The following is a 15676-nucleotide window of genomic DNA, read 5'->3' as shown; positions in this document are numbered from 1 at the left end:
CGTCGAGCGAACTTTTTCTTAGAGGCCATGTTGCTTTCCTCTTTATTATGAAGCAAACATCCGATCATTTATTTAAAAAATCAATTTTTTCCCTTGAATGCCATAATAATAGCTTGTTTTGGTACCGTATACAATTAGCAATAGCCCAGCAGTTAATTTAAGTTTCCATTTGGATTCTTAATATTCCATTCTGTCCTACGACATTTGAAATACGTTCTTAATGATCTTCATTAATTAAATACTATTTGCAGGTTTTGTTTTTTTTTCGTAGATTGTTTTGAAAAGGATACAATATATAGGCGACAACGACACCGAACATCACTTCAAAATAGTACATGTCCTTGTAGCGATCTAAGACTTTGGCCAACATTTTGGCATCTTGAATATCACGTGGTATTTTCATGTGTTGTTTTTCAGACCTGCAATGAAAGGAACAAGAAGACAATAATTAGAAAACAATTACAACAACAAAAGCAATTATATTAAAAAACACAAAATATCTACATGAAAATAATTAACATGATTAATTAATGTGTTAATAAGATTTGTTTACACGTCGAAAATGGCGCGCAAACAACTAATACAGAGAAAAGTTACGACGACGGCATGACATGAGAATGACAGCGGCACAGCCTTTCTCAACATGTCATGTCGAGTGATATAGGTGTGAAATTAAGGAGAGAGAGGATTTTATTTCCGTTAATGGAAATAAAAAAAAATATATCAAATTTAATTATTAATTTAATATTATTTACGGAATTAAAATGTAGTTAATTGTTTGCTCCATAATTTTCAATTGATTTGTTTTGATTCACTAATTAATGCGTTTAAATAAATAATAGTCATTATGTGCCCATTGACAAAAGACGACAACATGACATGAGAAAGGATTACACTCTTGTCATTCTCATGTCATTTGATGTATATTGACATTGAGGAGAGTGTTTTTTTCTTTATAGACCGTAGTGAATTAGAAAAATTGGGGGGGATGATAGACGAGCTTTGATTTGTTTAGATATTTTTTGAGGCTCATAGACCGTAGCCGATTTTTTTAAACAAAAATTTGAATGATCATAGAATGGTATGCATGCACCAGCTGATTAGTATAATTTAGCTAGAAGAATGGAACCTCGGCATCCTGTGTCCCGTGCACAAAAAAGGAGACAAGACGATATGTGCCAACTATAGAGGAATATAAAGTGCTATCCAGCGTGCTGTGTGAACGACTGAAGCCAATGGTCAATGACATTATTGGACCATACCAAAGCGGCTTCAGACCTGGCAAATCCACCATTGACCAGATTTCCACTCGGCGCCAAATCCTGGAAAAAACCCCACGAAAAACACATCGACACATTCCATCTATTCGTCGACTATAAAGCCGTATTCGACAGCCCTATCCGTTCAGAGGTATATAAAGCCATGTCTGCATTTGGCAGTCCTGCAAACAAGCCACCTTTGAACAAATTGAAGAGTCTGCCAAAGTGGGTCTGGCAGTAAACGGCGAGAAGACCAAGCTGATGGTATCAACGCGCAAGACTTCCAGTAGACTCGGACCAACTGTGGAACTTGATAACTACAGCTTCAAGGTAGTTAAAGATTTTATATAACTTGGTAACGCCATAAATAAAACGAATGGCATAAGTTTTGAAATTCGGAGAAGACCAGTGATGGCCAACCGATGCTACTATGGTCTGAGCAAACAAATCAAAAGCAAGAGCACCTCCCGCCAGACCAAACTCACACTCTTCAAGACGCTTATACTACCCGTGCTGTTATATGAATCTGAAGCATATGTACTTACGCAAGCAGATGAGGCAGCTCTTGGAGTGTTTGAGAGAAAAATTCTCCGAAAGATCTATGGCCGATCTGCTTTGACGGTGAATATCGCCGTCGAATGAACCATGAGTTGTACCAGCTATTCTCGGACATTGACATTGTTATACATATTGAGCTACAGCGACTACGTGGCTAGGTCATGTGTGAGAATGGCTGAAGATGTCCCAGCCCAGAAGGCATATAAAAGTGAACCAGCTGATGCTTCATGCAGAAGGAAAATCAAGTCGAAGACAATATTGCCGAAAATGGTCTTTCAAATTGGACAAAACTGCGCAAAAGACCGACGCACCTTGAAATATTTTCTAAGCTCGGCTTATGGAACGAAAGTTCTGTCACAAGCCAGCTAAGTAAGTAATTATGGAGACATCATAAAGAGGCGTGAATTTTTTATAATTAATTTTCGGATTCTTTAAAATTAATTTGGAAGGTTCATAAGAGGAGTGGATTTTTGATATATTTTTTCGGCTCTTAGACAGGTGCGAATTTTTATAAATATTTTTGGTGTTCATAGACAGACGGGGATATTTTAAATTTAATTTGTGCTGCTCATAGAGAGACGTATTTTTTTTTAATTTTAATTGAAAATCCAAAAATTTTCTCATTAATCCACAAATAAAATCGATTCAAATTTAATCGAATTTAATCATTAAATAATCGTAATGATGGTCAAGGCTTCATGGTGTAACTTGAACTCTGTACTGTGATTGTATGTCAGTGATAAAAGGTGCGCACACTAGACACAGAGAAAACAACTTGACATTATGAAGACTGTCATTATTGCCTTTACCATCTTATGTCACATGTGAGATAGATAGAAAATGAGGAGAGGATTATTTTCCGTTAATATGGGAATTATTGTTCTCGTAAAATAAAACAGCAAACAATTTCCTTATTGATTTAGAAATTATGTAAATCCTTTAAATAATAGCAATAATGATCAAGGCCTCAACATTTACTCTGTAATCTCACAATTTGCTGAGAGTGAATCTTTACTCTCGCCGCCCGCATAAAAGTGTAACAAGACCTCTGTACTGCTGCTGCTGACATTGCTGCCTGTCTGTCACTCGAGTCTGTGTTATATTCATTTGTTCATTAAAACGAAATAACAGATTTAATTGATAATTGTGTTTGGCTTTTGTTACAACAAAAGTAGTTGTTATAATGTTCACGCGATTAGGAAATGCTCGTTTGAAATAAAAGCGAGTGTATTTTTTTTATTATTAAAAAAATTTAGTACATTAACTAAGTATGTATGCCAATGGTCCAACCAAGGAGATGTAATAGGTTGGGTCGTGACAAAGAAATATAAGAATGAAATATAAGAATATAAGAAATAAAATAATTACTTTATAGTTATTAATTAATTTTAACTAGGAAATATCTTAAAAAAATATTAATTATTAAAATTTGTTTTGAATTGAAAAGAAATTTAATTTTTTTATTTAATCTAGTAGTGTCCCCCCTTGTAATTACACACATTTTTAATTTGTCAAGATCTTATCTTTCACAAGCCAACAAAAGAAAGAAAGAAGAGACGTATGTACATCACGCCACACTCAACTATCTACAAAATGAAAATTAAATGTATATATTTTGTAGAGCTATTTTCTTGATAATTTAATACTTATTTCCCCCCATTGTTCTTCTCCCTGTCCCGACCCACAACATTACTTATGACAATTTACAAATTATCGGGACAATAATAACGTAAAAAACAAGAAAAACAAAGACAATTGACATAAAAAACAACTCTCCACGCCATATTGACAATTGAACTTGAACCATTTTCGCCGGATGGGTGTGTAGTGGGAGGGAAATAAGAGGCGTTAAAAAAAAACTTTCCCGTGACAAAGTAAAGAAAAGTATTAATTAATTTAAGTATTTATTATATGATTATATAATAACCACAGACATACACTGTCATCGAGAATCATCTTTACACTACATATTTTGCAAAGGTAGATCTGGATAAAGGCGTGTATTTTATAAACAATATTTTTAGAGGTTCATAGATTCTTTAAAAATATTTAAAGGATATCTTGAAAAATGTCCCCCTTTTATCAGAACCACAAAATGATCATTAGTTGTTGATTTGCCCTTGAACAACATTTTCAAAATTTCTTAAACACAAATTCTTGCCCTCATGATTTCGAAATACATATGAAGAAGAAGAACAAGCAAACATGAATTTTGTATTTAACCAACGTGTAAACACAATTAATAACATTGAAATTTTGCAATATTTTCCGTTACACGATTTTGATTTCGAAATTAATAATATTTCATGTCATTAAAAAATGAAATTGCATTTTTAGTTGGTTATTGCATGTCACACGTATGCCGTTTTGATGTTTTCTTCTTCTGCTGTGGCAATATCCCTTTACCTTTATTCGTTTTCCCCCCAGCACAAATAAAATGCCAATCAATTCAAGAGGAATATACATATATTCAAACAGATGTTTGAACAGAAAACACTGAAAATATGACATTTGTTCAGTTGAATATTTTCTGCGCCTGATGTGATTCTTCTTTCGCCTAATTGCGGTGGTACAATGTTCCGTACAGTTGGTTCGGGATAAATGGAATTTTGGGAGGGGAAATTTTAAATATTTTTTTCTGAGCGTGTTTTTTTAAATATTTTAGAGGCTCTGGATTTTTATAAAAATTTTTTTAGAGACTCTCGATTTTTTAAAAATATTTTTAGAGGCTATGGATTTTTTAATAACTATTTTTAGAGGCTCTACTTATTTACTTAGCTGGCTTGTGACAGAACTTTCGTTCCATAAGCCGAGCTTAGAAAAGATTTCCAGGCGCGTCGGACTTTTGCGCAGTTTTTCCAATTTGAAAGATCATTTTCGGCGATGTTGTCTTCGACATGATCCTTCCAACGTATTCTTGGCCTTCCCCTTCTGTGTGAACAATCAGCTGGTTCGCTTTTATATGCCTTCTGGGCTGGGGCATCTTCATCCATTCTCACAACATCTCATGTGTTTTTCGTGGGTTTTTTTCCAGAATTTGGCGCAGATTGAAAATCTGGTGGATTGTGGATTTGCCAAGTCTGAGCCACATTGGTATGGTTCAATAATGTCATTGACCATTGGCTTCAGTCTTTCACACAGTACGCTGGATAGCACTTTATATGCGATGGGAAGGAGACTTATTCCCCTATAGTAGCACATATCGTCTTGTCTTTTTTTGTACACGGGACACAGGATGCTGAGGTTCCAATCATTGGGCATGCATTCTTGTAGGCAGATTGTAATCAGCTGGGGCACGCTCCTTATCAGCATATGACCACCAGTCTTGAATAGTTCGGCTTGTAAGCCATCGGCACCTGCTGCTGTATTATTCTTCAGCCGATTGATTGCTATTCTGACTTCATCTTGGCTAGATGGTATACATTTCTGGGGTATCCACTTCACTGCTACTATTTGATACCAGAAGTTTTTCAAAATGCTCCTTCCAGATCCTCAGCACGCTGTCTGTATCTGTCACCAAGTTTCCTTCTTTATCTCTAAAGGAGGATGTGACTGCCCCAAAGCCTTCGGTTTGGTGTTTTACCCGTTTGTAGAATTTTCGGACTTCATTCTGACTCCTGTACATCGCGATTTGCTCACGCCCACGTTTCTCTTGCTCTTTCTTTTTTCTGAAAATACGTTTCTCCTCTCTCCTTTTCTCCCAATAGTTCTCCATCGCATTACGTGTTGCTACTGTCCGCAGGGTTGCCCTATACGCTGCGTTTTTCATATCAGTAGCATTACGACACTCCTGATCGTACCATGCCATTGTGCTTCTATATTATTATCGGGACAAGGGGTGCTTTCGTCAAACATTTGGGTAAGTTGAGCGTAGGAGACATGTCTCTCCACATTCTAATACCAAATAGAACGTGAGCCAAGGAGGAGAGGAGTTAATTGGAAAAAAAAGTTGAGCGGAGTAGTCTTCTGCTATCTGCTGTGTTTGCAGACTTTCGACGTCAAATTTCGCAAAGGTGCGATCCAATGTAACACGGAAATTTGACGTCCGAGTGCCGAGTACCTTGGCTGCCATAAGATAATGATCCGAATCGATATTCGCTCCCCGGATCGATCGGATGTCTAAAACACTGGATAAATACCTTCCGTCTATCACAACATGATCGATTTGATTTCTCCTTGTTCGATCGGGAGAAATCCAAGTGGCCTTGTGTATATCGAGATGCTTGAATTTGGTGCTGCTAACTACTATGTTTTTTGCTGCCGCGAAGTCATTCAACCTCATGCCGTCGTCTGATGTTTCTTCATGGAGACTGAATTTTCCGACGGTGGGGCCAAAGATATTTTCCCTTTCGATTTTTGCATTAAAATCTTCTAGCAGAATTTTAATGTCATGGTCCGGGCAACGATCGTATGCTGTTTCTAGGCGCTCGTAAAATATGTCTTTGGTCTGTTCATCTTTATCTTCGGTCAGAGCATGGGCGCAAATGAGACTGATGTAGAAGAACTTCGAACTTCGCTTTTATACGGATTATAGCAATTCGCTCATCTACTGGAGTGAATCTGGAGACGAGGTCTTTTATTCTCCCGTTAACCATAAATCCGCAGCCAAATTCATGTCTCGTTTCATGGCAGCTATAATACAGGGCGTGATCATCTGATTTACTTACGCCAGTTTTAGAGGCTCTGGATTTTTTAAAAAATATTTTTAGAGGCTCTGGATTTTTTAAAAAATATTTTTAGAGACTCTGGATTTTTTAAAAATATGTTTAGAGGCTCTGGATTTTTTAAAAATTATTTCATAGGATCTGGATTTTTTAAAAGATATTTTTAGAGGCTCTGGATTTTTTAAAAAATATTTTTAGAGGCTCTAGATTTTTTAAAAAATATTTTTAGAGGCTCTGGATTTTTTTAAAATATTTTTAGATGGTCTAAAGGCAAGGTTGGATATTTAATATAATATTTTGTGGATTTTTAATACATATTTGTAGAGGATATCTCGGCACGAGTGTATTTCTTTAATTTGTTTGGACGGTAATTTTCCCCATATTCTGCCCCGACTGTATGTATTCTTTGTTGGTAACTGCAGAAAAAATTCAAAATCTTTTTTTGCACACTCACACAAAAATTCCTTCTTCTTTTTTTGTTTTTGATGGTGTGTGAAAATGTTTTTTCTATTTACATTTTTTTTTTTTCAAATCACATTGAACTTGATAAAAACAGCGGCAACAACAACAACACACATATCGTATGATCAGGCGGCGGGCAGGCCCCAGTCTTAGTCGTTCGAAATGCGACGCGAAAATATCTAAACAGAGACCGAGAGAGTCGTCTATCTTGAAACAGCTGATGATGTTGTGGCCAAGCGATCGTGGAGAGATACCCGGGTCTGGGGAAGGGGAAGGGAATATTGTGAGTCTTTGTTGATTTTGTAATTTTTTTGCACTTGATTGCAATTGGCCAAGATTTTTTCTTCTTTATTTCATTTATTTGGGTTAGCAGCAGATTGGACTGCAAATATAACTAAAGGTGTGGGGATAGAGAGCGGGAAATAAGTGAGATTTCTTGTGTGTGTTTGGGGTTTCATGCTCGTTGAAATAATTTCCCAATGTCTTAGATTTCAAGTGACTTTTTGGGTAAATAATAACATGTGCGGAAATAGGTTTTTTTTTAAAATTGACCCAGTATTAATAAATGTGGGGAAAGATTATGGTATTTTTGGTATTATTTACATTAATTGAAATATTTTTTTTAATATTATAAAAAAAAACTGTTTATATAATAAATTACTCTCCAAATTCTCTATTTTCTCCAAATTCCGAACCTTAAAAAGTAGAAAATTATATCTATTTAAAAAATATTTTATTTTCTTATCAGTCAACACTATGTCCATTCTAAGATATCGAAGCATTTTTTTATCACATTTCCTTCCTAACTGCCACCTATAATTTGATTGACTTAAAGAAGTCCATTTGCCTGTAGTCTATAAATATTTTATTGATTTTTTTATTAGTAAATAATTTTCAATTGAGTCAATTTAAATTGACATTGAAATTTTTGTTTTTGTGATAGTGACGGGATGGGGGAGAATTTATAAATAATTCTGAAGTTTTTTCGTCTTCTTATTATCGGTAATTTATTTGACAATTCAAATTTCAATTAAGCTTATTGATTGGGGAAGGGGGGCTAGATATTTAATTGGAAGTAGGTATCAATAAAAACCAGTAGTAGTGGTTTTAAAAATATTTTTTGTGGGGTTGAGTTTCTTAGTATCTAAATAATCACCCTAAAATATCGGCAATTTAAAAAAAATTGGTGGATTTTGTAAAAAAAATTGTAGGGGATGATAGATACCATGCAACGGCTCTGTTTGGCTTTAACATGGCGAAGACCAGACTTATCTTGGTCCCTCTTTCATCTCAATTGTGGACACTGACCTCAACCGCAGTGCCACCTGGGGAGCTATTTTCATCACCCGTTGAAATAGTGAGCTAATATGTGCCGCGAGTTCACCTACTATGATAAAGCAAAGAAAAAGAAAACCAAACCCCCCAAATGTTGACAACCCCGATCTGCGAACCGAAGGCTTTGGTGCAGGCACATCCTCATGTAGAGATAAAGAAGGATATCTGGTGACAGATACAGACAGCGTGCTGAGGATCTGGAAGGAGCATTTTGATTAACTTCTGGTATCAAATAGTGGTGGTAAAGAAGATACCCCAGAACCAATAAGAGGTGATGGTATAGAGTGTATACCACCTAGCCATGATGAGGTCAGAATAGCAATCAATCGGCTGAAGAATAATAGAGCAGCAGGTGCCGATGGGTTACAAGCCGAACTATTCAAGACTGGTGGTCAGATGCTGGTAAGGAGCATGCACCAGCTGATTAGTACAATTTGGCTAAAAGAATGCATGCCTAATGATTGGAACCTCAGCATCCTCTGTCCCGTGCCCAAAAAAGGAGACAAGATGATATGTGCCAACTACAGAGTAATAAGTCTCCTTCCCATCGCATATAAAGTGTTATCCAGCGTACTGTGTAAACGACTGAAACCAAAGGTCAATGACATTATTGTACCATAACAAAGTGGCTTCAGACCTGGCAAATCCACCATTGACCAGATTTTCATTCTGAGCCAAATCCTGGAAAATACCCACGAAAAACACATCGACATATTCCACCTATTCGTCGACTATAAAGCCGCATTCGACAGCCCTATCCGTTCAGAGGTGTTTAAAGCCATGTCTGCGTTTTGCATTCCTGGCATAACTTTAACAGGCACAAGATCAGCAGTTAAAGTCGGAAAGGACCTCTCGGAGCCCTTTAATACCGAACGAGGATTTAGACAAGGTGACAGTTTGTCGGGGGACCATTTTAACATCCTGCTGGCAAAATTGAACAGAAATGGCACTCTGTACACCAAACAACACATGTTACTCGCCTACGCCGATCGATATAATGGGTCGAACATTGTGAGCGGTAACAGCCACCTTTAAACAAATTGAAAAGGAGTCTGCCAAAGTGGGTCTGGCAGTAAACGGCGAGAAGACCAAGCTCACACTCTACAAGACGCTGATACAACCCGTGCTGTTATACGGATCTGAAGCATGGGTACTTACGCAAGCAGATGAGGCAGCTCTTGGAGTGTTTGAGAGAAACATTCTACGAAAGATCTATGGGCCGATCTGAACCATGAGTTGTACCAGCTATTCTCAGACATCGACATTGTTAGACGTATTGAGCTGCAAGATGCCCCAGCCCAGAAGGCATGTAAAAACGAACCAGCTGATGGTTCACGCCGAAGGGGAAGGCCACGAATACGATGGAAAAATCAAGTCGAAGACAACATCGCCGAAAATGGTCTTTCAAATTGGAAAAACTGCTCAAAAGACCGACGCGCCTGAAAATCTTTTCTAAGCTCGGCTTATGGAACGAAAGTTCTGTCACAAGCCAGCTAAGTAAGTAAGTAAGTGGCCTCTAGTCGGTGGTCAAGAGGGTGTAAATATCGCGAAATATTGTCCAAGCTCAGAATATAGAACAACAGAAAGTTAGATTTTGATGGAAGTTGTGTATCATATGGTCGGCCCTGTTAAAGGAGATAGTAAAAAAAACATATTTTTAATACATTGTCTATGACCTATTTTTTTAAATATGTATGTAATGGAAATTTTCCATAATATAAGTTGCATCATACAGCTACCGAACAATAAATGTAGAATTTTTAATACTCCTCATGTTATGACATATATTTTTTTTTCACCAACAGCTTTTTAATTAAACATTTTTTTTTTTGTTAAAATTCTCTCATGTCTGGATAATGTCAGTGATCCGTTTGTTTGTATTTATTTTTTTATTTATTTTATTATTTCGAAATGAAATGACGTGGTGATCGTATTTTTCGATCGGTACTTTTGTTTCGCTTGTAACCAACCATCCAACCAACCAACCATCCAACCAATCCAGTTGAAACAACGTTTAAACATCCGATTTGGTTACGCTCATTAACTGACATTTTTCACACGTCAGTCAATCAGCCAGCCAGGCAGTGACTGATTGCTAAAAGCACAGTCTACAGATATACCTATTCTATATATAAATATAAATGCAATTGTATTGCAAAATATATTTATGGAGTCAGATTTTAAAGCGAGTCACTGATTTCAATGTTCTATTATTTTTTCAAGGTCATAACGATTTAATTGGATTTTGAATTGTTTAAAAGGCTATGAAAAGGGTAAACATGAAATTCGAAAATATTTTTGGTTTCTCCAAAATTGTCTGGCTGTAAAATATTTCCAAATCTTTGTAACCATGTGTGCTTTCTGGCAAAAACTAGTACAAATGTATACACAGTGTTAATTTTTTTATTACTACTGGCTTTCTGAAACTTGTTTTTTTTTCAAATTCATTTTCGAAAACAAAAGTTCGTCATTAGAGAAAGAAAAAATATTGTGCGTCTGTCTCAATGTGTTTAGCATATTTCGAAAGTAATTTCCATGTGTTATGTCATTGACCTTACCACCACCACTAATTTATGAATTTTAATGATGCTGTTGCGGATTAATTTTTTTTTTCATTTGATGACGACAATTTTTTGATGTGACTCATCTCAAGAATTGTTGAAAACCTTTGTTTATATTTTGAATAGAAATATCAAAGATGTGGATCAAAACAAAGCTATGAAACCAAACAATTTCTATGGGGTGTTCAAAAACAAACGTGAATTTTTCGCTTGTTGAGAGACCATCTGAAAATATTTTTAGAAATCCAAGCCTCTCTGAGAGAACCCCTAAAAATATTTTTAGAAATCCAAGCCTTAGAAATCCTCCAGAAATATTTTATAAAAATTCCCGAAGCCCAACAATATATAAAACCGAGTGAAGTTCGGCCGGGCCGAACTTTGGATACCCTCCACCATAGGTATACTGATAGTTACTTGAAATGAAAATATGGTGAACATACCAATACATATACCTACACCAACAAATATTGTTGTAAACCATAATGTATACCAAATACAAATTTAAGCAATTTTTAATGGAGAATCTGAATCGATATTATCGAAACTAAACACACCCCATTCTAGACTCAATTCCGTACTCTATGCCAAATCTGGTAGAAATAGAAAGATATATAGGAATTTTGGTGCAACATTTACATTAAATGGGACGAAAATGTATATGTGAGCTATATCAAAATCTGAACCGATTTTCAGGTTCATCATCATTCATCATTCTAGACTTAATTTCACGAAACTTAGCACACATCATTCTAGACCTAATTCAGTACCATATGCCAAATTTCGTGCAAATCGAAGGATATATAGGGATTTAGTGCACCATTTACATAAAATCGGACGAAAATATATATGGGAGCTATATCTAAATCTGAACCGATTTTCACAAATTTCAATAGAGTTCGTCCTTGGGCCAAATAAGTGACTTGTGCCAAATTTCATCCAAATGGGATCATAAATGCGACCTGTACTTTGTTTACAATTTAACATTTACAGGCGGACGGACATGCATAAATCGACTCAGAAAGTGATTCTATGCATATTCTCAAAAGGAACCATGTGTCTATCTCATAATACCCTGTACCCTGTGGTGAAGGGGGTTATATGGGGACTACTCCTAAAAGGGGGCGAATATTAATAATTTTTGGAAGTGAGTTTTGTTACCATATACGACTACAAAAAAACAAATTTACAAAGAATTTGGTTGAAAACGGGTCCAAGAACCCAAAAATACCGAAAACTGGGGGGTGCCCTTATATCGGGGCTACCCGAAAAATGGACCTATATTTATAATTTTTAGTAAAGAGATTTGCTACCCAATAAGAACTCGAAGTACTAAATTACAGTCAATTCGGTGGAAAAATACCCCCCAAAATACCGAAAATTAAGGGTACCCCCAAATTTTCGGTATTTTTTTGGGGACTACCAGAAAAAGAGTACCTATATTTATAATTTTTAGTGAAGAAATTTGCTACCCAAAACGAACTTAAAGTACCAGGGAATTCAGTTATAAAACGAGACCAAGAACCCAAAAATACCGAAAATTTTGGGGTACCTTAATATTTGGGGCTATCAGAAAAAATGGACCTATATTTCTATATTTTTATTAGGGAGAATTGCCTCCAAATAAGAACTCAAAGTACCCAATTTTAGGGAATTCGGTCGAAAAATGCGATCATAACCCCCAAAAACCGCAAAATTGGGGGTGTCCTTATATGGGGACTGCGCGAAAAAATGGACCTATATTTATAATTTTTAGTGAAGAGATTTGCTACCCAAAAAGAAATCAAAGTACCAATTTTCAGCGAATTCAGTTGAAAAACGCGCTCAACAACTTCAAAATACCGAAAAATTTGGCGGGAGCTATGCCTATACGTGGACCGATGTAGCCCATCATCGAACTTGACCTGCCTGCAGACAAAAGACGACTCTATGCAAAATTTTGGCGATCTATCTCAATTCGTTTAGACGCTAGAGTGATTACAACAGACAGGCGGGCATGCTTAAATCGTCATAGTATTTTAATCTGATCAATAATATATATACTTTAGGGTCGGTTTTGGGTCGGAAATGATTATTTCGATGCGTTGCAAACGGAAAAACAAAACTAATATACCCTCTATAATATGGTGGAGGGTATATGGCTGACTATGAAGTCCCAAAAATATTAAAACAAATTATGGCTGCCTAAGAAGCCCCACGTTTGCATAAGAAGATCATAATATATTTTTAAAAATCCACGCCTGTTGAGAGACATTCTAAAAATATTTTTTATTTCTTTTAAGAAGTCCCAAAAATATTTAAAAAAAAAAATCCACGGTTGCCTATGAACCTCAAAAAATATTTTTAAAACAATCCACACCTTCCTAAGAAGCTCTGAAAATATTTAAAAAAACCCCCGCCTGTATGAGAGCCCCCAAAAATTGTTTTGAAAAATCCGCGACTGCCTATGGGCCTTCAAAAAATATTTTTAAACCTCCACTCTCTCTAAAAGGCTTTGGAAGATCCCTTATAGAAAAAGGGTCTTCTAAGGCACCGTTCAATCTTCTTCTAGAAGTTATCTCTGTTGGAGATAGGTCTGTTGGAAATATTAGTTATGTGTGTGCATATTTACATATTTGTGTAAACTTTTTTCAATTAACCCATATGGCCAGGCCATTATGGAACAAAAATTGTATTTGTTTAACAGAGAAAATAACACCATCTTTGTTTAATAAGTGACGGGACGGTATGGGACGTTCGACACGATTACACATGTTCTGTTCTGGTGTCCGCCCTATTTAACAACACAGAATAAACAAAGAAGTTTTAGCACTAAATAGCTCGATTGTTACCCCCCATCCTCCTCCTTCTCGCTTCCTCACACCATTGTGTATACACATTACCTCTGGATATACATATCTATCTCAACATTTGTTGGATTTCAGAAGTGTGTCTCTGGGTGTAATGGTGGATTGTTGTAATGGATATTTTGGATATTCGGGTTTACTTACTCATTCAATTCTGGGAATATCATGTAGACATAAAACATTGCAGCCAATGACGTTACAAAAATTCCAGCCAATATGAAAAGGGATTTTTTGGTTGCGGAACGTTCAGCGGCCGACATTGGCTTTTTGGGGCTTGCAGTTGAGGGAGCCGTTGTTGTACTGCTGCTGCTCGAGGTGGTGGTTGCATTTGTAATTTTTTCATTATTGTGGCCATCCTGCTGCTGCTGGTCATTTTGAGGCAGCAGTTCCTTGGTTGGGGGAGCTACTGCCAGTCGAGTTGTGGCCGAAGGTGTCATTGATGAAGATTTTTCTTGAGATTTGTAGTTGCAGTTGAGGGGGAGTTCTTTTTCTGACACTTCTGTGTGACAAAACAATGTCATCACATCACAAAGAGACACCTCGTTAGATTACAATCAGCGAGCGAGCGCAAGAGAGAGTGTTCACAAATGAAAGAGAGAGTGAAAATAGGGAAATGTTGATTGTTATTGTTGTTGTAAAATGAATTTAATTTATTTAGAAATTTACCTATTCCTCCAGATTCAGCCAATAATGGGGTATTCTCAAAGTCCATTGTTTACTTGACGGGGGCTAGAACAAATTTTGTATGGTGCTGTTTGTTTGTTGTTGTTTTAACAATCAACAAAATTAACTTTGCACACTGGAACACACACACACACCGACAAACACAGTATACACAAACGAAGTTTGCTATTATCTTTTGTTTTTTTTTCTTCTTCTTTATTTTTTTTATAAAAACAATAATTCTAACTTCCGTGTACAAAGATTCTTGATTTTTCACGCACACACAGCAACAACAACAAATAGAGATTGTTGGGATTTTTAATAGAAAAAATGTATAAAAAAGACTTGTAATCAATAACACTTTTGCTCAGTAGTTGTAATTTCATTTATTTTGTTGTTATTGTTTGATTTTTCCGTTTTATTGCTTTTTTTTGCTTCGCTTTGTTCTCGCGTGATTTCTTTCAAGTTTGAATAGAAAAAAAACACCAACAATCAACCCCAAATCCGTAACGTGGGGAAGGCTATAATTTTTTTCTTTTACAAAAACAATTTATTATTTATTTACTTTCCACTATTTCATTTAAAAAAATAAATATATTTTTTATGTTGCGAAATAATTTTGTTGTTTTTGTTTACGGCCGTGCAAAATTATTACCCAAAACAAAAAACACCGCGACAACTTACAAAGAGCAAGCTAACGACGAGAGACTGACAGAAACTGAATGAAACGTCATTATGATCTGAGTGAGGCCTGAGAAACACTAAATTAAAAACGTTCCACATTGGGAGAAACCACAAATGAAAAACGTTCCGACGAAGGGCAAGCTAACGACGATAGACTTTGACAGAAACTGAATGAAACGTCATTATGATTTGAGTGATGCCTGAGGAGGACAAAATTAAAAACGTTCCACAGGGGAGAAAAAAATTAAAAACGTTCCAACGACTGTTAAATCGGGGAGGAGAAGAAAAAAAGGGATACCGCAAGTCAGCGATAATGACTAATACCATGGCCTATAAATAAGGTCACCAAGGGAGACCAGCTGATTATCGATACCTCTCAAGTTTGCTGTCAAAATGCATTATTGTGAATTGACTTCCATTATGAAAACGTAAACAAAGTCGACTTTTTTGACATTAGACTTGAGAAAAAACAGATGTTTTCCGATTTCGATTGCTATCTTGGTGACCTTATTTATAGGCCATGACTAATACCATGTTCTCACGATCGATTTAAAAAAAAAAACATATTTTTGAAAAATACAAAAAAACTTCAAAACATTTTTTTAAATCATTGTGTGCCTATAAGCCTCTAGAATTTATTGTAAAAA

At 36.0% G+C, this 15676-nt stretch overlaps 1 protein-coding gene across 1 annotated transcript; it reads right to left on the bottom strand.

Annotated features, from left to right (window-relative positions):
• Positions 1–241: 241 nt before the first annotated feature.
• Positions 242–14119, bottom strand: LOC133323524 (transmembrane protein 41 homolog). Its single transcript, XM_061532443.1, has 2 exons — positions 13827–14119; positions 242–419 (listed from the first exon to the last, which is right to left on the bottom strand). The coding sequence occupies exons 1-2, from the start codon at positions 14117–14119 to the stop codon at positions 242–244; spliced, it is 471 nt and encodes a 156-aa protein (XP_061388427.1).
• Between the last annotated feature and the right edge of the window lie 1557 nt (positions 14120–15676).

The sequence above is a fragment of the Musca vetustissima genome, unplaced genomic scaffold (assembly GCF_032173495.1).
Source record: "Musca vetustissima isolate MV318-11 ecotype Yass unplaced genomic scaffold, APGP_CSIRO_Mvet_v1 utg444050, whole genome shotgun sequence".
Taxonomy (NCBI): Eukaryota; Metazoa; Arthropoda; class Insecta; order Diptera; family Muscidae; genus Musca; species Musca vetustissima.
Note: the sequence above shows the minus strand (reverse complement) of the source record. Positions and strands in the feature narration are given on the sequence as shown.

Excerpts from the sequence above, each read along its gene's own strand:
- LOC133323524 (XM_061532443.1), bottom strand. The coding sequence starts at position 14,119 with ATGACACCTTCGGCCACAACTCGACTGGCAGTAGCTCCCCCAACCAAG. Across the intron at positions 420-13,826 it reads ATATTCCCAGAATTGAATGA|GTCTGAAAAACAACACATGA; the intron begins GTAAGTAAACCC and ends CTTTCATTGCAG.